Below are 23,324 nucleotides of genomic sequence, written 5' to 3'. Positions count from 1 at the left end.
ATGAGATCTGGTACTCTTTTTTGGCCTGCACACAGAACACTGTATACATAATAAATAAATAAAAATCTTAAAAAAAAAAAAGCTGCTGTGGTCATGGTATCTCTACACAGCAATAGAAACCCTAAGAAGCCCCATTTAGCATTTTGTCCTTTTAAAACTTGTTTCAGTGGATTTCACAAGTGAAGCAGCCCACTGTCTCTTGAGTCTGCCTTAACTAACAGGGTGGGAGCTGGTGCACACCTTTAATGCCAGCACTTGGGAGGCAGGTGAGGACATGCCCGTAGGCTTGCGTTAGACCCTGGCCTCTGAACCAGTCATTCAGGAAGCTAGCAACTGCCCATCACATCCTTTGTCCTGTCTCCAGGTTCCTTCCTCTCTTTTTACTATACTTCTAAGCTTCCTGCCTCCAGTGCAGCCTCATCATCCATCACAGTCCTGGGCTTAAACCCTGGCCTTGTACATACTAGGCAAGTGCTCTACACCCCAGCCCCACTTCCTAGAAAAAAAAAAAACCTTTTGTGGTGCAGCTCTGGGAACAGTCTATACATGGGGCCTCTTATGGGCGGCCTGGACTTCTACCAAGCCATGGGTGCCTAACAGCAATCCTGCTTCGTCTGTTACGGGTGCTGACCTTGGTCCATAGTGTCCACAGCCTCTTGTCCACTCCACTTCTCTCTGGCCAGGTGTAGCGCACTAGTACAGTCAGACACTAGATTCTGACAGGCCATCTGGGAGCCCTCCCACCTCCATCCCCTCCAACTACAGAGCCCTGGTACTGTTCCCATCGTGTGTCATGGAGAGCAGGCCAGGCTGGTCTCAGCTAGGACAGACATGCTAGATTAGTATTTCCCAAGGAAATGCGTGCTAAGTGCTCCACCCTCAAGGCTGAGTCTTTTTGTGCTAAGCGTAGAGATAAAGAGGCAGAAAACTGTGAGGAGGGTCAAGGCATGCTGCAGTTTTCCAGCATCAGGTTTTGTTTGGTTTTCTGTTTTGTTGTTTTCCTTTGTTTTTCCCCCCAGATTGAAAACTTGTTAAAGTCAGACTTAGACAAAACAAGATCTGGACACCCCACCTGTATCTGCTTAAACATGACAACTCTGGCGCAGCATGGAGCTGGTCCTCACCCAACACCTCACAGATGTTTCCCTTTAGTCCCAGCCCTGCTGGCCCCGTGTCAGCGGCAGCGTGGCCTGGCCTGAGGCTGATTTCCCACAGGCCCCTCAAAGGCCACAGCATTCAGAGTACAGATTTCCAAGATGAGAGCAAGGGTAGCCCTACCCTTAGTCAAGCAGACGCAAATAGCCTTTGACCCTGGCCCTGTGTGCCAGGGCCTGTGTTAGGTAGGCCTTGAGAGGACAGCAACATTTGAGGATAGAAAAAGGGAACCAGGAGTTCTGTGTTCTAAGTCTAGCAGGTGTCCTCTGGACACGCCTCTTCCATAGACTCCTATCTGTCCACGTGCGATCTTAAGGGACACAGGGGAGTCGCCTACTGGGGATGACAGTGGATACTGGGCAGGCTAAGGGAGCCAGGGCAGCGCTGAGGAGCAAGGTGCCTTCCCTACACTCCTTCATGCCCACCTCTGAGCCAGTGGTTTCCAGAAACACACACAGGCCTGCTGAGCTCAGTTCTGCGTGCACCCAATTGGCGCTCCAGCCGCCTCCTGACTTGTCTGCCTAAACTCAAACTCTTTCCCCACACATCGTCTTGGATTTTGGCCGGCATGGACCCTGCAGACCGATGCGAGCATCAAAGGTGTAGCCCATATTCTGAGTCTCCAAATACTCTCAGGAGAGACCAGCTGGTGACAGGCTGCTTCCTGAGGAAAGGGCCCTCTCCTCCAGGGTCTTAGGGTCTGCCACCCGAGGCTCCCTCTCCCTTCACACAGAACCAGTCCCAGTGTTCTATGGCTACGGCACCTCACTGCTATCCCAACACACAGGAACCAAATCACCTACAAACCAGACCTGGGGTTTTCTCATGGAGCCAGAGGCAGATAAGAGGTGTGAGCGAACAGGGAGGTGGCACAGCAATCTGGGCGACCCGTGCCGCGCGCGTGCCGGGGAATACATACAAAGCACTACTGTCATTTACACATCCCAAAGTGATCTAGTGGAAGCAATCCTTGGAGCGGAAGGCTTGTGTACATGGCTCACACTTGAGGTACCTGTCAGCACCACCACCGTTAATCATCCCTCACGAGCACACTGTAGGCACAGGACAGAGGATGATGATGCCTGCCTCGCTGGTCACCCGTATCACGGTAGTGGCACACACTGGGAAAACACAACAGGCCGGCTATGCTATCAGCAGGTAGGCAGCTCCCCTGGGAGACGCCCACGCCTGGGCCTGAAGGCGATGCACCAGGGCTGCAGCTCACACTATGGTTTTTCCATTAGGCGGGACATTCCTAGGGCCTCACCCCACTTGACTGAGGCAAGCAAGGAATGCAAATACTGCTGGCTGGCATGTTCTCCATGAGTCAGCTCCCTCCCCAGGGCCCCGTGAGACTGCCGTAGGAGCTCTGGTTCTCCCGGAAAATAACAAACACTCTTCTATCCATGAAGCTAAGCTCCCATGCTGCACTGTGAGCAGCCAGAGGACGAAAGCTGGCTGGTAAGCCAGTGACAACACTCCTTAAGCAGCCTTCACAGTGCTGTTGAATGTGGCCATCTTACGAAACACCAGGGAGGGCCATAAAACACAAAGGACTTTCAAAACAAGCGTGGAGTCTGACATGTTACGACGTGCCTGCAACCTAAGCCCAGGCAGGAAGATGGGATTTCAGAGGCATCGGGGGCGACAAAAGACTCTGAAGAAAGGCTGGCCAGGGACCCAAGAGGCCGCCAAGCCCCTGACCCAGGGCAGGTCTCCTGGATCTCCTGGCTAGCAGGAGGTTACCTGGCAGGTACAGAGGCAGGAGGCCTGGGCCCTCCTGTGGCCATGGCCCCTTATTCCTGACCTGCAGAAGCACCAAGTACATAAGGGAGTGAATCGCTCTTCTCTTTTCCTTCTTCCTTCGCTTTCTTTTCTTACTATGCAACCTTGCCTGGCCTGGAATGCACTATGTAGACCAGGCTGGGCTCACACGCACAGATATCCACCTGCCTCTGCCTCCCGAGAGTGCTGGGATTACAGCCGTGCGCCACCACAGCCGTCTGGCTTTGTGACTTTTCTTTTTTTTTTGGCTTTGTGATTCTTATTGTGAAAGCTTTATGAAGGAAAAATAATTCACAAAATACTTACCACAAGCTATTTTCTTAGACTACTTTCTGCAAGGAATCTGTTTTGGAGGCTGGGTCTTGTTAAATAGACTCAACTTGAATTCCTCCCCAGAGCAAGTGCTGCATGCAGGTCCATGCCACCATGCCTGTGTCTGCAGGGTCTTCATTTCAGTGTCTCTTGTACTCTGGAAGCAATCAGCTCCCTGCAGGACAGCGCCCTCTTCCGTTCCAGCCTGACAGCACACTGCTGAAAACAGTGGTGTCATGGTATAAAGCTGGAGATGTTAGCAACACTAAGCCAGACCGGAAAACAGACTTTATTTTTACATGTACAAATGTTCATTTAAAAATTTAACAATTAAGAAAAATATATACAAGCCCGACTCAAAGGAAAATTGAAACAAGCACTGTCCATCACGGCGATGAGCGGTCATCCCAGGAACCCGACTTTCGGCCTCTTGGGCCCCAGGCTTTCCTCGCTGTGCAGAAGGCTCTGCAAAGACATGTGCAGCACCTTGCCCACTCGCTTACTGCTCTGCAGGATGACAGGGACAAGACAGACGTCAGCAGTGAGGTGCCAACTGGTCAGCAGCTCCCACCTGCTTGCCAGTCTGCCCAACACCCACGTATATATGTCACAGAACTTTTAAAGCAGTTTTTCATTTGTCCTACACGTTAGGCACACCTTTCACTGAGCTACACCACAGCTTGCTAAAGGACTTTCAATTAATACAAAATGAACTATAAACCCCAACAGTGACAGAACAAAAAGTAGATTAGTGAGTCTATTCTTCAACTTAATGCCCCAATTGCCACTCACGGCGTTATTTTTAACTCACTGGTATGGATTTTGTATATAGATGCAAAATAAGTTTAACTTTAGATACAGTGGTGTATAACTCAAATGTAAAATTATTCTTCACACACATTGTATAGATTTCTACTCTAATATGAGGTTTTGTGCCCATATAACTCAATTATAGTACAAGGTTTGCTTCCAATGCTTTGAAAGTGCTACTGCGGGCTGTTTAGGATAAGTAAGTTATACAAGTTAATTGCTAGTTGATCAAATCATGGTGTTTTTTTTATCACAAGAATATATATCTTAAGTACAACAGATAGATATGATTATATAGAAAAATAAGGCAAAACAGATAAGGTATTTAAAAGCCTCAAAGACATACAGAATATGGCATTTAAAAATGTTTTTATTATTTTAAAGATTCACTGACAATGAGACAGGTTAACTCCTGGCAACACCCAGCCTACCTTAAAGAGGATGATGAGCATCAAAGAGCCTCCTTATGGAGATGGCTTCAAATGTGGCAAATAAGACGCTAGGAAAAATGTCCACATTTCTACCACAGACAGAATTCTGCCTGAAAAAGGACAAGCTTGGATGTAGGCAGAGTCCACCAGCCAAACTCTGCCAAGACAGGGTAAGCAAGTCCTTAATAGTTCCTGCCTCACAAATGTGTCTGTCAGATATATTGGGCCAGAAGGCTGAAGCTATGTTCCAAAGTTACAGAGTTCTGGGTGACTGCTCAGGCAGCAATCTGTCTCTGTCATCTTCTCATTTGGGAAGCTGCTAACCTGCACCCCCTGTCTCCAGGCTCAGGAACCATTTAAGAACACAACGTACCAACCTCAACTCTCCACGCAAACTGAGTGTTCCCACAGCTTGTGGCTGTGACTGACACTGGATGAACCTCAGTGTCAGAGAGAAAGACCCCAAGCCTACCCTGCAGCCAGGCCAGGCACAACCATTGTGTCTAGCCTGGTGTGAGGTGAGCCTCTAGGTATGACTACTTGTGGAAAGACTACTGTGAACTGCAGTTCTGATTCCCAGCACGCAGTAAACGCTGGGCAGATGTGGGAGCCCACCTGTGAGCTGAGCCAAAGATAGGGATCCCTGTGAGCTGAGCCAGAGACAGGGGACCCCTAGCCTAGCAGGCTGTATGAGCTCTGGGCTCAAGGGAGAGATTCTGCCCAAAACACATAAGGTGGAGAGTGAGTGAGGAAGACACACAGTGTCAACCTCTGGTCTCCACATGCATGCACAGGGATATGAATATGAACAGGCACCTACACACACACACACACACACACACACACACAGAGAGAGAGAGAGAGAGAGAGAGAGAGAGAATGAATATGAACAGGCACCTACACACACACAGAGAGAGAGAGAGAGAGAGAGAGAGAGAGAGAGAGAGAGAGAGAGAGAGAGAGAGAGGGAGAGAGAGAGAGGGAGAGAGAGAGAGAGAGAGCGAGCGTGCTCTATACTAGAAAGATGTCCAAGTCTATCAAACAGGCGTCTGGCTATTCATGCAGGTGAAGGTGGGAGAAAGATGAGGAGAGAGCAAGGGCAACAGGAGTGGAGGAGAGGCCACAGCCTGCAGAGCTGCCCAGAGGGCCTTGCTTCACCACTGGGTATTCAGAACCACTGTGTCCATGATCTGAACAGCCACAGCCCTGTGGCTCTTTGAGGCAAGTTTGCAGATCGCACTCCCAGGTCCCGAAAGCTCAGGCTCAGCTCACTGATGGAGCTAATTTCCCAGGCACGCAGCCCTGGAGGCACAGCGATGACGACATCCTAGACACCTGCTTGTCCTCCACATGCCTCCGTTCTTCATGTCAACTATGGAGGATAACAGTTTGGGAAAAACACCAAGAACCATCCTGGCAGGTGGTATACAACAATCTACCTACTGTTTAAAACACTGGGGCTTCCCACTAAGTTCTCTGAAGTGAGTCCTCTCCAAGGGGAGGTGTGAGCTCCTCTTGTCTAAAGACATCTTTGGTGGGGCTCCTACTGCAGTCTAACAGCTTGCAAAGAACCCCACACGCAGGCTACTTAAAGGAGTGCAGAGAACTCCCACACTCAGGCTACTTAAAGGAGCGCAGACACAAGAGCTAATGGGCACTGATACGTAGGCTGGAGGTGGAACGCACAGCCTGAGAGACACGTCTTCACAGCCTACAGCTGGGCGTGGAAGCCCGCGTGAGAAAGCTATGGACCACGGATCGGGCAAAGTATAGCTTGTCCTTCCCACGTGGTGACCTTCTACAAAGACGTGCACACACTATAGTACATGAAGGCACTGAGAAGCAAGGTGAAGGGTATACACGCCCTGCCTCGGCCACAGTATCTCTGTGGGAAGACAAAGGCCTGGGAGGAACAGTCTTGGCTCTTTTCACATGACCAAGAGCGGTAAATCACAACATCAGTTGTATTCCCTCTCTGTACGTGTACATGCTTAAGTTAGCTCACATGTCCCCTCATGTTTTGCTTGTTTTAACAATAAGAACGAGACATGCTCATTTGCTCTTCTCGAGCTCCAACGCCTGGGGCTTCCAACAGGAAGGCCTCTGGAATATGGGAGATGGACACCTGGGTCCAGGCATGCTGCCCGTTATGCCCTGTCGGTGTTTGTGGAGGCCACAGGGGAACATGAGGCGTCCTCCTCTCCCATTCCTCACCTTCACCTCAGAGCCGGGGCCTCACTGAATGGGAAGCTCACCCACTGCTGAGAACGGCGGATACTGAGCACCTGCTCACAATAACCCGGCTAGCTTTCCCTAAAATACGTCCAGGCTGTGGAGAACCCAGGACAGGTCACTCTTCAGTGTGGTCTTATCCACTCTCTCCTTGGAAGGGACAGGAAAGATAGAAGTAATGTGACTTTTTATATGGTCAAAGACAATACTCTCAAATCAAAATGCAGCCACTGGGGATTAGAGGGGGAGAGACTTGCTGAAGACAGTCACTGGCAGGGCCTGACCCTCAGCCCAAAGCTCTACCCATGAAGCTAGTCTGCCCACTGACCTCCTAACCCAGCTTGGGGTTCTGGGTGTCAATGGGGAAGATGCCTGGATGAAGAGGCAGGACAGCAAGCTCCCACCTGGATGATGAAGAGACAGGGACAGCAAGCTCCCACCTGGATGAAGAGGCAGGACAGCAAGCTCCCACCTGGATGAAGAGGCAGGACAGCAAGCTCCCCGAGCCAGGCCTTACCTCCATCATCTCGAAGATGCTCTCGGGGTCCAGGCTTCCCTTCCCCACTTTCCTCATGCACGTCACAACTCCCTTGCTTGTCACCGACACCAGCAAGCTGGCCAAGGAACAGGCCTCCTCTTGAAGTGTGGCATCTACCACATGCCGGCAGCCAATCTGCAAGACCAGGGTGCTTAACACGCATGTGAACCATATACCAGAGTCCCAGAGTCCCCTGCACAAAGCCTATGTGGATGTACACGGATGGCCCACTTCAGGTCTTATTTTAAATTCTGCTCAATTGGAAAATGTTGGAAGGCTTGTTTGACATTTTTACCATGGTTCATTGTATGAATAATATAATTAAAAGACAAAATAGAAACAAGGGGCATGGGAGAACAGACAGCTCATCAGGACAGAGGCCATGTGAGGCCATGTGACCTCCTGCTCACCCCAACAGTGACTCTAGAGAGCCAAGCGGAGGGACAAGTCTGATGACCTGTCCTCCAGGCTGTTCAATCCCAACACTGAACATTTCCTTATAATTCCAGTGGAATTAAGCCTGACACATTGTGTTCTTGTTTGTTTGCAGATGAGGCCTTACTGTGTAACCCAGCTGACCAGGTACCTGCTATATAGATCAGGCTGCTCTCAAGCTTGCAGGGGTCCTCCTGCCCCTACCTACCGGGTTCTGGAATTATAGACAGGAGCCATCACACTTGGCTCAGTTTTATTTTTATACAAGTCTCTTGTAGAATTAGTCACAATCCCAGCCACACACAGGCCTGAGGCTATGCTAGATGTCAGGCAGGCTCTGAAGTGAAAACCATCCCTGACATGTGACACCCAGCACTGGCCCCAAACCCTCAGTTTGGAGGTGTGGCTATCAGGGTCCACAAAGCACCACTGTTTGAGACCCTACTGTGTGCAGCCACCTTGGACTCTGGGGTAGAGGGAGTTAACGGAAAGTAAACACAGAGCAGTGCGAGGCTACAGAGAGCGTCCTGGGACTCGTCACATCATCTGAGCAGAAGGCAAAGAGCATTACCTGATGGTTTCTACATTACTAGGTTTCGGTTAAAGCTACATGTGTAGCTGGACATGGCAGTGCACGCCTTTAATCTCAGCACTCGGGAGGCAGAGGCAGGCAGATCACCGTGAGTTCGAGGCCAGCCTGGTCCACAAACAAACAAGCTACATCTGTGCCGTTTGTACAGCTACAACCCATGAAGTAATCTCAACAGGCGAAGGTTGGAGGGGACCCACCTTCCCAGGGAAAGCTCGTACCTTGCACAGGGTGACAATGCAGGGGACATTCTCTACGCTCAGTCGGATGCAGTCATAAGGATCATCAGACAGTTCAATGTCCTTCGCTCCTTCTTCATCCTCTAGAACACGAACCCTTGGTATCCTGGAGAGGCATAATTAAACTTCTATCTACTGGGAGGAGGAAGCCTGACCTTTCCTGAGGTTGAGAACAGCAGCTGAGATTGCTGTCTTACAAGCAGGCATCTCAGGGGCCCAGAGTACTAAGAAATATCCTATTTTAACTGAGCAATAAGCAGTCTGGAATTGGGTTGGTATGTCAAGAAAGCCTATACAACACACACACACACACACACACACACACACGCGCGCGCGCGCGCGCACATGGGGGGTCACGGGGGGGGGGGGGAGACGAAAGAGAACACGTGAGTGCACATTAGTTTCATAATCCTTTAGTCCAAACCTCGCTGGGCCTTAGGTTGTGGAAGACCGTCGGGTGGTGCCCACTCTTCTAGAGGACTCCAATGCACAAACGACTTTTTATGCTCTATCTAAGGGTGTCCTAGGCACCTGGGGGTCAGACCGACAGTTGCTGGGTAGCTGGGTTCACAAGCTGGTACCCATTTTCCCAGGACTCCTCTCACACCACAACAGCTTCCCCCAACTCCGCAGCACCCACAGGAGTCAGCTGGCTGAGAGGCTGAGGACACTTCTGACGGCAGCTTCTCTCCCTTGCTGACACAGCTCAGGCTGCCTGCTGCTGTGGGGCCTGGCACACAGGCTCTCACATGGAGGCGGCCAGCGGCACAGCTGGGTGGACAGCCCACAGTTCCTCGTCTTACACATAATCCATCTTGAAGCTCACTTCTAAGCTTAACTTTGTTTTCATTTGCTCTCTAGTCGGCATTTATAACAGGAAGGGTCTAAATGCTCCATGGGTTGCAGTGTCCATGATCTAAGCACTGAGAACTAAAGCTAGGGGCTGCGATCCTCCCAGACACTAAGTACCACTACCGAAAGTGAAGAGGAACAGCCAGCTAACAGATGAGAGAGCTGCATTTAGGGACGTTTCCTTGTCATCGGCCCTTAAGATGCGGCCGAGCGTATTCTAAAGGACACAAGGGATGTTCCAGAACCACCACGCTTGCTCACTTACTCACAGTCTTGTTCCCGTTTACACAGTGCAGGGCTGAGGGCCTCAGCGTCTCCTGATATTCACCTTACTTTTCTGTGTCTCCAATGGACCCCGAGGCTCACTGATTCAGCCACACAAGCCGCCAGCAGCCTCAGCTCAAAGTTTTAAAACCTCGTTTTACCCCAGGACACTTCAAGAGATGAAGACATATCCACTCACACTTGCATTCAAACGCTAGACTCTCGTCACAGGTATATAATCAAATATTCCTTATATTTGGTACATAATCTTAGCTCCCTGTGTGTTCGCGGCCTATGCTTACAGCTTACCTATGAAGGGAAACCACAGGAGGAACCACAGCCCTTAACAAAAACCAAGCTGCTCCTTCCTAGAACAGTCATGCAAACGACCAAAGAGTGTGTGAGCACCTACTGCATGCTGGGCGCTGTGGGTACCAACTGTGTGAGAAAGCAAAAGGCAATTTGCAGAGTCCAGCACGTAACAGGCAGACAGACTGCAGCTAGGGGGGTCTTTTTTGCCTCTCTTTACATGTTTACATAACACATGCTTACCAATGGAAACCATACAAAAATAAAGATAAAAATATATGTATCTTACTCAGTTTTAGTATACAAAATTCCTTTCCTGGAGTTTAACATCCCTGTCAGTGTTCCATGTAAGCTCTACACAGGCCCGGAGGCCTGGTCTTCAGGAAGACCCACCTTGTGTTGAAGAGAGCAGCCTTCACAGCAATGGAAATGGCGTCAAACAGATTCCCACCACACTCCAGCAGCTGAGAGAGAGCACAGAGGAAAGAAAAAGTCAGCATTACTGATCACTAAGCATGAATTAACCCAGCCAAGAAAGAGTCCTAAGCCATGCTAAATGCATACTTAAAAAATAAAGACACAAAACCAGGAGTGGTGGCTCACGTCTATAATCCCAGGACCTAGGGGGAGGCGACAGGAGTCTCATCATAGGCTTGAGGCTCTTAGGAACAGCGTGCGATTCAGAGTAAGACTCTGTCTCAAACACAAAAAGACAAAAACACAATAAAGCTAGGCATGACGATGCATGCCCGTAATCTCAGCACTGCAGAGGCAGAGGCTGCTGGGTTTCTGTGTTCAAGGCCAGCCTGGTTGACACAGTGAATTCCATGACACCCTGGCTGTCTCAGAACAAGCAAGCAAACCCAAAACAAATAAACACACACAATATAAAGTAATTAATTAAAATAAAGACGAGAAGGTGGGCTGCCCTCCTTGGCTACCTGAACATGAGGAGAATGCCATGTTCCCTAACTACAAGGCTGCTATTCCATGGCTGTGGTGACACAGTAAGGTCCCCCTGACCTGCTAAGGAGACAAGGTTCTCACAAGCAGTTAGGTTAGCACCTAAGCAGTGGCTGACGATAGCTCCCAACTGCACTGCAGCCTCACTCTAACCTTAGCTATCACATACTGACAAAGCATGCTGCATGTATGGAGTCAAGGACACCTCTGGTCTATGAGTAACAAGGCACATACTGAGTGTTCAGACCTGAACCCCCACCCATTGTACAGTAATCATAAAAACCTAAGTCTACAGTCAGCAGATTCTCACTGGTCAGGTCAGAGCACACATCACACAGAAGCGGCAATCTACCCTCCTGAGGTTCTGGGGAAAAAGCCAACAGGCAGAGCCCTCGAGGAGATGAAGAAGTTATGTGCTGAGAAGCCAAGAATCTCTTTCTGGCTTTGATAGACATGGCATTTTATGTATTTGTATATCCATCATCTTCCTGAAAAAGACCCCTAACAACATTCATCTGCATAGAAATGCCTATCGCTGACCTAAGACCTAAATAAAAATACAATCCTGGAATTAAAAATTGGATCCTTTCCTCAGGTTTTCGAGGAAAATATCGCGCACACATCCCTCAGGGTCAGCTCTTGTACTTAAGCTCAGGGTGAGCTCCAAGAGGCTACGCTGCAGGTAGCCTCACGCACAGCTCTCCTGACTACGCAGCAGCCTCCAATCCCCAGAGAAGCCTTGCCACTTACTGCTTTCCTGACATACTCATCTATGCATATTTATATGGAGTCTAAAAATGCTCAGCCACAGTGATTTCAGGTGGTTATCTACGTCCCAATCAGAAACAGGAAATAGTGTACTTGAATCCTACTGTGTGTGCCAGCCTCCCTCCTTGAGAAGGCTACCCAGGCTCACACTGGCTGAGTTCTTTATTTCTGTAGGTTCTGTGCCCCACTGACCACAGATGATGCTCTAGTTCCCTTTCGTCTCTAGGTCTCTAGTGTCTACTCACAGAAGGTTTGGAAGGCTTACCTGAAAATCTGTGAAAAGAGCCCATCATCCCACACAAACTGCCAACTTGCTAAACTCTTATCTGTCTGGTATCATACTGAGGGTCCTTGTTTTTGTTTTTTTTTTCAAGACAGGGTTTCTCTGTGTAGCCTTGGCTGTTCTGGACTTACTCTGTAGACTAGGCTGGCCTTGAACTCACAGAGTTCCACCTACCTCTGCCTCCCAAGTGCTGGGATTAAAGGTGTGCACCACCACCGGCTGGCTGAGGATCCTTGTTTTTAATTCCTTGGTAACTCCTGTGGGTAATTTTAGGTACAACTCTGCTATGACTACAATCTTACTCTATGTTGAGAGAATATTTTATGTATTGTATGGATGTACTGCCTGTCAATTAAAAACCTATGGCCTATAGGACAGGCAAAACAGAAGGTGGGACATCTTCTCCCGGGCAGATGTGAGAACAGTCTCAAGGTACCTGAACAGAGGGAACTAGCCACGTGGCAGAATGTATATTAGAATAAATAGGTTATTTTATGTTATGAGCTAGTCAGAAAAGAGAGTCTATCTATAAGTCCTACCTACATATTTACAAATATATTTTGAGTCTCATTAGTCACTAGTCTGGGAGCTTGGGGCCGGGAGAAAAATGCACCTTACTACAAGTATAGAACAGGGTCACATGTACAGGGTCACATGTACAGGGTCACATGTACAGGGTCACATGTACTGCTCGTTAATGCTTTACATTTGTCTTGCAAATGAAAGACTATTACAGGAGACCATTTCTTCCCAAATGATCTGAACCCTGGATGCTGAAAACACTCCTCTAGGAAGGGGAAAGAACAGAGGGAGGAAAGAGATGGTGTAAGCCAGGGACAGTGCACGGTGACTCACCAGCACGTCCACGTAGAGAACCCAGCAGTGCTCCTGAGGGCTGATGCAGAGGGACCTCAGGTCTACACTGCTCTTGTTGTTAAATATCCGATAGAGAGTGTTTGCGATCTCCGTGCCAAGGTCATCGCCTCCTCGCCCTTCAAATTCTGGAGTGGCATTGGCTGAACTACACAAGACAACAACAAAAAAAATGAGTGAGGTTTAAAAAAAAAGATTTGTTTGTTTGTTTGTTTGTTTATACAGTATTCTGCCTGCATGTGAGCCAGCAGGTCAGAAGAGGGCACCAGATCTCATTATAGATGGTTAGGAGCCACCATGCCATTGATGGGAATTGAACTCAGGACCTCTAAGCCATCTCTCCAACCCCAAGTGAGTCTTTATAAATACAAAGAACTTATTCTCTGTGGAATGTTGGAGAGCCAGAATAAAGGATGTCACCAAGAGCCAAAAGGCAGAGAGCTGTCCAAGTTTGCATGATGCAAATGAGAAAAAGCAAAGTGATCGAAATGAAAAAAAGGGTGGTATTAGCAACCTGGGGCCTCTAGGCATAGGCAATGACCTAGCCCAGTGCTGCGCCCTGTGCTGTCAGTGGGTGTGACAGGCCTTCAGGCAGAGGCCTTCATCAGCCAAGGAGGAAGAAGAGGTGGGGGTATGTGAGCCTCAGCTCTTCAGAGTAAACCAACACTTTTCTCTGGCTGGCCTGCAAACCTAGGAAGCCTCCCAGCTGTGAAACACAGCGTAGAGACGTCTCACCACAGCAGCTCTGGCTTTCAGTGCACTGTCAGTGTCAGACCCTTCTGGAGTGATTTAGAAAACACATGTGACAATAGACCAGAGATCAGAGCATCACTGGACTGAGAAGGAAAAGGAATAAAAGCACAATACAACTTCTGGCCTGTTAAACATCCCTGTTTGAAGTCATTTGATCTTTTTCAAGAGAGGGAAAGAAAATCATTGATACTTATGTCCAATTACCTCAACAAAGAATTAAGAAGAGCTCACATTCTGACATGACCCACAGGCTTTACAGGACTTTTTTTTTTTTTTTTTTGAGAGTTCTATACTGACACAAACCAGCATAAGTCTGTGGGGTAAGTACACATCACTCATCTATGTACTCAGGACAGGCACGGGGCTAGCCTCAGCTCTGACTTGGCCAGCATGACCACCCATCTATGTTCTCAGGACAGGCATGGGGCTAGCCTCAGCTCAGACTTGGCCAGCATGACATCACTCATCTACGTACTCAAGACAGGTACGGGGCCAGCCTCAGCTCAGACTTGGCCAACACGACATCACTCATCTATGTACTCAGGACAGGTACGGGGCCAGCCTCAGCTCAGACTTGGCCAGCATGGTGGCCTACAACTGGGACCTTGCATCTATTTAATGTCGAAAGGAACCTTGGGCCGGGCGTGGTGGCAACGCCTTTAATCCCAGCACTCGGGAGGCAGAGGCAGGCGGATCAATGTGATTTCAAGACCAGCCTGCTCTACAAAGTGAGTCTAGGACAACCAAGGCTACACAGAGAAACCCTGTCTCAAAAAAAACAACAAAAAAACAAAAAACCAAAAAACCAAAAAACCAAAAAACCAAACAAACAAACCAACAAACCAACAAACCGACGCCTCCACGAAAACAAGGAGTCTTACTTAGCGATACAGTCTAGGAATGAATCACACGGCAGCGTCTATTGTGTAATGACTGAGTCTCCAATTGCCTACTCTTTCCTTACGCCGTCAGCAAGCAGATTAAAGAGCACAGGGCAGCTTCTCTGCTGCCACAGTAATGTGGCAGCCCCCAAATTCCTCTGCCGGGCTCAGCTGCAGGAGTGAAAAGCAGCTCTTATGGAGGAGTGGCCAAGACCACCAACCAAACCTTTACACAGCCTACTCTGACTCCAGCACCAAGCAGCTGACATTAAATCCTATGTGGTTACGTGCCTAACAGCACGCCACACAGGTCTCTGCGCACAACCAGAGATGCCTGTCCTCAGCTCTTATGTTCCCCCAACACAGCAGGCACGTCTTCAACTTCCCACTCTCAGAGTAAACCATTCATAGTCTATAGTTCAACTGTCGGCCTCATCTGCCCACAAAGCCAGTGAAACTTACCCACGTGAACCAGCCTGTTACCCAGTGAAACTTACCCACGTGAACCAGCCTGTTACCCAGTGAAACTTACCCACGTGAACCAGCCTGTTACCCAGTGAAACTTACCCACGTGAACCAGCCTGTTACTTTTGAGCTCACCACCCCTTTAACATAGTTTACGATCGGGCAGAGAGGAAGATTAGAGGCTTCTGCAAACCACGCCTAGTGCTATCTGCCTGGCCCCAAGCAGGACGTCATGGACTAAGGAGGTAAGTGTTCAGCATGGGAACAGAGCTCATGCATTGGGCAGCATTAAAACAAAGCAAAAACAAGGCTGGGCACCCGAGAGTCTATATTCTGACAAACAGGGAACAGACAGGGCAGAGAAATTGAGGTTCTATCCTTTGTCTTGGGCTCCTAACTTGCCACCTGTCCAGCAAGACATTGGGTTTTAAGAGAAACTAAGATCTTTTTTTTTTTTTTTTTTTTGGTTTTTCGAGACAGGGTTTCTCTGTGTAGCCTTGGCCATCCTGGACTCACTTTGTAGACCAGGCTGGCCTCGAACTCACAGCGATCCGCCTGCCTCTGCCTCCCGAGTGCTGGGATTAAAGGCATGCGCCACCACGCCCGGCTGAGAAACTAAGATCTTAGAGGCGGCCTGTGACCTACAGTGGGACACTACATGGCCCAGAGGTAGCAAACAGAAATGTTTACAAATGTTTGCTATGGGCTACACACACTCTTAGCACTGCAGATGTGCCGGCCGTTCTGTTCTCACAGCAACTCTAGGCAGTATCTTATGTATCTTTATTTTACTGTGGTACTGGGAAATAAAACTAGGATTTCATAAATGCCAGGAAAGCTCTTTACCACCGAGCTACACCCTAACTCTCTGACACAACTCAGGTGAGTCAGACAGGTTGTGTAACTTGCTGTAGGTCACATGACCAGTGCCTGAGGAGCTAAGGCTCTAATTCTGCACTTTAGGCCTTACCAACAGCCTCCGTAACGTGTCGCTGCAGCTCAGCCTGCACTATGATCTCAGATGAGCCTTGCCTTGAGCACCTTTGCCCGCGATGAATGAATGAATGAATGAATGAATAGGTGTCCTGATCACAGGACTTATTAGATCATACATGTGGTCAAAGAAAGCAATCCTAGTGAAAAACCTTTTCTGAGAGAGGGGGGAGGGGGGTGGGACCACACATACGAAGGCTGGTAATTCCAGGCCTCTGCTTATATGTATCATCACTAACTCAGACCCTCCATATGCGTGCTCCAGTCCCTCTCCCAGAGCATGAAAAACAGCTCAGCAGCTGGGAGAACATGAGCCCCCCTGCTCTCCGCCCTCCACCCTGCCCTGCTCATGGCCTAGCTCTGGGAGAACATGAGCCCTCCCGCTCTCCGCCCTCTACCCTGCCCTGCTCATGGCCTAGCTCTGGGAGAACATGAGCCCCCCCCCCCCACCCTCCACCCTGCCCTGCTCATGGCCTAGCTCTGGCTGACCTGGAGTAGGGTGAGGTCAAGGCGATGTCTGCTCCAGGGAGCCCATTACTGCTCCCTCTGTAACCAATACATCCTGAGAAGGTATGTAGCCTAGGGCAGGACAGGTGACTGTAGAGAGTAGTCCTTGGCTGACTTCTTTGTGTGCATGAATTCATTTCTGAGACCGTGGGGGGGGGGGGTCACGTCTCTGCTCTGTCACCTTCTCTATCCCTTCAGGCAAGAATGGTGCTCTCCTGACCAGCAAACAAGATACACAGTTGTACCCACCAGGTCCAAGACTGCAGTTCTGCACTAGGGAAAAATACACACGATCATACTAAAAATCAGTTAAGATCCCAAAGGGAAGTAACAGAACCTTGGCACACTGAAACTCAGGGAGGTCAAGCACTCTCCTGGATCTCCTCCCGGCATCCCTGTGAAGCTCAGCACAGGCTCGGTGGGCTGCCATCTAGTGGTGGCTCAGTGACATGCAGCCCACTGAGTCTTCCTGACTTTAGATGGAAACCAACTTTTCCTTTTTTTGTTTTGTTTTGTTTTGTTTTTTCAAGTCAGGGCTTCTCTGTGTAGCCATGGCTGCCCTGGACTCACTTTGTAGAGCAGGCTGGCCTTGAACTCAGAGATCAGCCTTCCTTTGCCTCCCTGAGTGCTGGGATTAAAGGCGTGCTCTGCCATGACCAGTTTTCTTAAAGTTGCAAAGTCCTCATTTAAAATGGACTTTTATGAGCTACAAGCAAAGACCTGTGACAGGGTGAAGGCCCACTCTGCTTCCAGATGGGCTAGTGCTGCCCTGGGTCAGCGAAGCTAGTGCCATTTCCATGCGCTGAGACATTTGAGGTGTTTCACCGTTCCCAAGGAAGTGGCCACACTGAAGCAGTGAACTGCACTGTCTACTTGGGTCCAGACTATCGTAATTCCAAGGACACAAACCCAGAGAGAGCGAATTAGCAGAAAAGCAACTGGCTTTGAGAGACCAGGACCACTGAGAACCGAAACAAGAAAAACCTGGGAACTGGAGAGATGGCTCAGAGGTTGAGAGTGCAGGCACACACGCGGCAGAACATAATGAACCTGGGAGTTGCTGATCAAGCTGGGATCAGAATGGCAGGAGGGACCCCAGGGCAACCAGGTATATAACACTTCCTCCCCTGGGCAGCAACTGTGAAAGCCCGCATATAGGGCGCTCCGGCAGAGCTCTTCAGCGTGTGGCATACACACTGCTGGGCACCGTCCACAGGCACTAAAGAGCTATTTCTGTTTTCTAGACAAGAAAGAAGTCTCTGCTTCTGTCTCTGAGGACTAGGAGAGGCAGGCAGGGCCTCTAGACAAGCACTGCAGAACTCACTGGCACGGCATTCTGGGAGGCACTCTCCCACTGACCTACATCTCCAGCTCTCTTTTTATTTTATTCTTATTTGCAGTAAAGCAGAGTTGGAAATATAGTAAAGATATTTTAATATAGGCTTAATCCTGAGGATCAGGAGAAAATGACTTGCTAAGAAGAAAGTAGGGCACACCCAAGAGGACTCTGGGTGCTCTCAGAAGGTATGGAGGGTGCAACTGCCTGCCGGGCCGTCTGAGGAAGCCAGAACTCACTCTTGAGACGACATCTTGACAGGCTTCAGAACTCCCTGGAAACTGGAGCGCCCAGTGAGGTCCTCCGAGACGTCGGAGGAAAACAGACAAGCAGCGAGCCATGCTCAGGTAGGCCAGCTTTATAAACTACAATCTTGACAGGAAGCAGCTCAAAGAATCTTCCCCCATGGGAGTCACCTGGCCTTGCCGCCTGGGACAAGAATGTGAGGAGGCAGATTCGCATCCCCGTATCGAGACACACAGCTGACAGTGAGACTCCATCTTGAGCAAGCCATGGTGTTCCTGCCTGAAAAACCCTGTACTTGCTCTCCTGGACAACGCTCCCGAGACCAGGAGAATAAGGGCACGGACGGCGCGCACACGGACATACCGTGCCAGAGCTGGGTTTCACTGTGTGAACGCACGGTCCCCTCAACACTAGGCACCTCTCTGGTTCCAGGCTTGCGTCAGTTTTGTCATAGACAAAGATAAAACAGGCCCAGCGATGCGCTAAGCAAGCCCTATTAAACTCAGTGTGCTCACTGGACTGAGTATGAACAACCTATTCTCTGGGCTGCGGCTGTGAGTCCCAGGGGTGAGAAGGAACAGATGTTAATTTTATATGTCCTGGAAAAAGTCACAAACCAGAGCCCAGCGAGTCCTCCCTTCCCTGCACCTCAGCAGCTAGGCACGGCCCTTCTTATGATGCAGCCAGCCCCAGCGTGCCTTTGGTCTGCCCAGGACGAGGGAGGCAGAAGAGGAAAAGGAAAGCATGCCATCTCTCCTGTGCTAAGTAATGGGGTGTGCAGCGGAGGGCAGAGAAGGCACCGGAGTGAGTACCAGCAGCACACACCCGACCAGAGCAGCACGCAGCAGGCGGGAGCTGGGGTGGAGGATGACAGAAAGATGAGCGCACATCACACCCAAGCTCAATGTGCTTCCTAAGTGGCCCCCGCATGCTATGGAGAGAAGAGGAGCCAGGCACAGAGCCAGACAGGTCTGTGTGCTTGGCCACTTGACCCTGAGAAGTCGCCTCTCCACTATAAACTTCATTTGTCTTTTTCTCACAGTTCAGGGAGGTTAAGCTTCTGTGTTTGAAAATGAAGACAGGAAGATTAACTCCCATACAAACATGGGCCCTCCTGTCTGGAAAGGCTGACAGTGGCCTTGCTAACTGGTTCTGTGCTTTTCTTCTAGTGTGAGCTGTGCCGCCAAAAATCCCAAGCGTAGAATCTCTGAGTGGCAGAAATGTTCCAAGTATGTTGTTGCATCTACAAAGCTTTGACAAAGTTCAGCCACGTGCACAACTATATACAAAGTCCCGTGGTCCCTCTAACAAGCCTATAAATGCAGAGATCTCAGAGCTACAAAATACACAGCTAGACCTAGCGAGAGCCATGAGGGGATCTAACCCAACTAAGAATGTTTAACGCTCTGGAGGCAGTGGGAACTGGGAGAACAGAGCCTAAAGATGAGGGCGGCTAATGTCTCATGTTTATCAGACGTGTTTACACTTTGTTCAGAGCGTTAGACAGTTCATATCCTGAGGGCTAAGAAAGGTCATCTGAGTAAAGTTCTCCTGAGTTCAAGCTGTACATAATCACAACACCCAGCTGCACTCCGCTTCTAAACAACTGCCGCTTTAATAAATAATCTCAATCAAACTCACTCTTATCTGCTACACCTGGGAGGCGTGAGACATTTTAAGAACAATTCCATGTTTTTGAAACAAACAAACAAAAAAAACCCAAAACTGAAGTCACAAGACTGTTGTCTTGTTTCTTGGACTGTTCTCACATGCACTCAGAATTCCTTACACACGAAAGAAGACTCGCTGTTGTCAACACTAGCTTCTGGGAGCAAGGCAGGGACAGAAGTGGAAATGAGACCATACAATAAGAAGTCTGAATACCAGGGTCTAAAGAGTTGGCTCCGTGGTTGGAAGCTGCTGTTACAGAGAACACAGGTTCAGTTTCTAGCACCCACAACTGTTTGTAACTTCACCACCAGGGGATCTAATGTCCTCTTCTGGTCTCCAATAGCACCAGGCACACATGTGGCACACAGACCTATCCATGAGGGCGAAACACCCTGCATATAAGATAATTCAATAGTCCCAATTCTAGAAGGAGAAAGAAACAAGCCAGTCACTGTCTAGGAGCTGCTGTTCCCGCTCTTCCTCACCACACGTTACCACGCTCCCTTTTAGATGAAAAGATTCAGTACAGCTGAGGCTGCACGCTTTGGCCCACCGCTGGATGCAGATACCCAGAGCTGGTTCTTCCCAGCATGCTTTGTTGCCTGTATTGTGGCCATTTGCCCAGCTTGCTGGCTGTTTGGCCGATCCTGACCCACTTGCCAAGGAAAACATGTGATCTCTATAGAGCAAGAGCAGGAAGAGAAGTGGGGGTTCTGGAGCAGATGAGCCCGTTACCTAGCCTTGGGGGTTCCTGGAGCAGATGAGCCGTTACCTAGCCTTGGGGGTTCTGGAGCAGATGAGCCCGTTACCTAGCCTTGGGGGTTCTGGAGCAGATGAGCCCGTTACCTAGCCTTGGGGGTTCTGGAGCAGATGAGCCCGTTACCTAGCCTTGGGGGTTCTGGAGCAGATGAGCCCGTTACCTAGCCTTGGGGTTCTGGAGCAGATGAGCCCGTTACCTAGCCTTGGGGATTCTGGAGCAGATGAGCCCGTTACCTAACCTTGGGGGTTCTGGAGCAGATGAGCCCGTTACTAGCCTGGGTTACGTTACCTAGCCTTGGGGGTTCTGGAGCAGATGAGCCCGTTACCTACCCTTAGGGGTTCTGGAGCAGATGAGCCCGTTACCTAGCCTTGGGGGTTCTGGAGCAGATGAGCCCGTTACCTACCCTTGGGGATTCTGGAGCAGATGAGCCCGTTACCTACCCTTAGGGGTTCTGGAGCAGATGAGCCCGTTACCTACCCTTAGGGGTCTGGAGCAGATGAGCCCGTTACCTAGCCTTGGGGTTCTGGAGCAGATGAGCCCGTTACCTACGCACGGTGTTTTCAAAGCACCTCACCACTTACAGGTTCACTCAACCCTTGTAACAAGCACACGCTGGGCTTCCAGCTGATGGCCTTTTTCATACTGAGAAAAGCTTAGCAAGTGCCAGGGATTTTAAAACAAGTTAGGAGCTCAGCGTGGTGGCACACACCCTTAATCTCATCACTCGAGAGGCAGAGGCAGGAGGATCACTGTGAGTTTTGAGGCCAGCCTGCTCTACAGAGTGAGTCTGGGACAGCCAAGGCTACAACAGAGAGACCCCTGTCTCGAAACCCGCACCCCCTACAAAAGAGTCAGAAACACACCCAAGGGTGCACTTATCTCCCTAAAACAAGGTTAGGTTCTCCTACCGCCTGACACTTTGCAAGTAAGTAAATGCATCCTGGATAAGTGAATGACTATATAAATCATGACATGGTTCTCTTTCTGAATCTTCATCTTTCAATCTTTCTTGGGAGGGTGGTGGAGGGAAGCAGAGATTGAACCCGGCACCTCCATGCTATGCAGGTGCTCTACCACAGAGTGACCTCCGAGCACCCCTTCTCCTTTAAAACACCCTGTGCAGTACTGACCAGTCAACAAAGAATTCCAGGTAGCCTTCATTTGGTTTCTCCAGCTTCGGTGTTCCCATCTCTGCTTTCACTCCCACCAAGATGTCTGTATGACCCTGTAGGCACATCCAAGAGTCCTTGCTCAGGAGCGACCACACTCATCTTCCACACGGTGGGTGCTGTGGGTAACGTGTCCTGTCCCTCCCAGGCAGCAGGGCCTGTAACTGACCTGGACCCTTACGGCTTACCCATCTCTCCACCTGGGTATGAACTGAGGCCACAGGACTTACCAGCTTGACTCTGGCAGACCCACTGGTGTTCGATACCACGTCAGTCTCCACTTCCATGCATCGGTAGTCCTCACAGGCACGGCCATCCACCCGAAGGTCTTCCTAAGGAACAAGTTTCAGGCTGAGATTCCAAACTCACACAGACTCCCTTCCAGAAACACACATTCAATCTCCTTTTCTCTCAGTGGGTCACCCCAACCCTCACTACTACTGACAATTCTACCAGCCTAAGCTAAGGAAGACACTCAGAAGTGACTTATCCTCCAGTTAATGACGGCAAAGCTGTGGTTTCAGGCAGATGTGCCTGACTACAAAGCCCTGCTATTTTTGGATGTACAGAATACATAGCAGAATGGAAAGGCACATACACAAGCCACACCTCCAAATCCACAAGGCTATGCTTTGCTAGAGGTACAGACACAACTGTTTCAACTAGAGCCCTGTCCACCCCAAACTCAGTGTTCTGCACCACTTTAAATACTAACCTTCTAAAATAGGGTCAGCAAACTAATGTAGGTGAGCCACTTGTTCTGTGACTAGGTGGTAACCAGGCACGCCCCTCCCTAGGCACTCTGCATGCTTTCCCCTCGTTAACTGAGGGGAAACCCAGAGTCCTCCCTGGTCCTCATGTGGAAGATGGTTTCCAGGTTGGCTGCATGCTGCCTGTCCCTTCTGCCAGTCTGTTTATGTTTTTCATTGTTTACCCTTCCTTTCCCCAAGGAGCCCTGGTCCCTCTTACTGACACACAGCACTCGAACACTAGAATCTGGGCTTGTAATTTCTAGCCTATCTTAGCAAACAGAACTGAAAATACGTACGTACACACACACACACACACACGCACACACACACAAACACAAATTAACACATCTTCATTCAGTTCCCTAGCTATGAAGAAGCAGGAATTCAAATCAATAGCTTATTTCCTACTTAATGTCCACAGTTCATTCCAGCCTTTTTCTCATGTTAGTTCTGTTATGAAATCTCTAGAGGTGGAGGTAGGGAGAAACTTGGCTGTGGTTGTCTACCTCAGTACAGACATTGTTTCGGGGCTGCTAACATTCTCCTCAGAGAAACAAACTTGCGGTGGAGAACGTTGTAACCTAGACTGATTGCACCTATTTACACTTCAGTTCCACTGACTTTTGGCTACTTTTAATTACTTCCTTACCCACTATGCTGGGTGTATGGAAGTCCCTCTGACTCTCCCAGCCCAGTCAGCTCTGGGTACCGGCCTCCTCCCTTTATCTGCGGTGTGCTTTTCCACGCCCTGCTTCTCCTCATCTATTTCCCATCCACCCCTGACCAATGATAGGCTTCTTATTGAGACCCAATTTATCTTATATTTACTCTACCCAAATGAATAGATATTAAAAAAAAAACCTTCCCCCTTTAAATTAAGCATTATTACAAAAAGCACCCACTTGACTCTGGAATTTGACCCCTATATTGAAACAACTTCGATTTCTTATAAT

The 23,324-nt window shown here is 49.4% G+C and overlaps 1 protein-coding gene across 1 annotated transcript; it reads right to left on the bottom strand.

Moving 5' to 3' along the window:
- Positions 1-3,620: 3,620 nt before the first annotated feature.
- On the bottom strand, positions 3,621-21,702 carry LOC127184128 (exosome complex exonuclease RRP42). Its single transcript, XM_051140375.1, has 6 exons — positions 21,581-21,702; positions 12,821-12,986; positions 10,345-10,415; positions 8,509-8,632; positions 7,243-7,398; positions 3,621-3,759 (listed from the first exon to the last, which is right to left on the bottom strand). Exons 1-6 carry the CDS (start codon positions 21,685-21,687, stop codon positions 3,655-3,657), a joined length of 729 nt encoding a protein of 242 aa, XP_050996332.1. The 5' UTR covers positions 21,688-21,702; the 3' UTR covers positions 3,621-3,654.
- Between the last annotated feature and the right edge of the window lie 1,622 nt (positions 21,703-23,324).

The sequence above is a fragment of the Acomys russatus genome, chromosome 32 (genome assembly GCF_903995435.1).
Source record: "Acomys russatus chromosome 32, mAcoRus1.1, whole genome shotgun sequence".
NCBI lineage: Eukaryota > Metazoa > Chordata > Mammalia > Rodentia > Muridae > Acomys > Acomys russatus.
The sequence above is the reverse complement of the archived record's forward strand: the minus strand, read 5'-3'. Positions and strand labels throughout refer to the sequence as shown.

Bases quoted from the DNA above. Each gene is read 5' to 3' on its own strand.
- LOC127184128 (XM_051140375.1), bottom strand. From the start codon at position 21,687: ATGTGCCTACAGGGTCATACAGACATCTTGGTGGGAGTGAAAGCAGAG. The intron at 8,633-10,344 runs GTGGGTCTTCCT...ATGCCTCTCCAG, and splicing joins GCTGCTCTCTTCAACACAAG to GATACCAAGGGTTCGTGTTC. The intron at 7,399-8,508 runs GTACGAGCTTTC...CTGGTCTTGCAG, and splicing joins GCATTGTCACCCTGTGCAAG to ATTGGCTGCCGGCATGTGGT.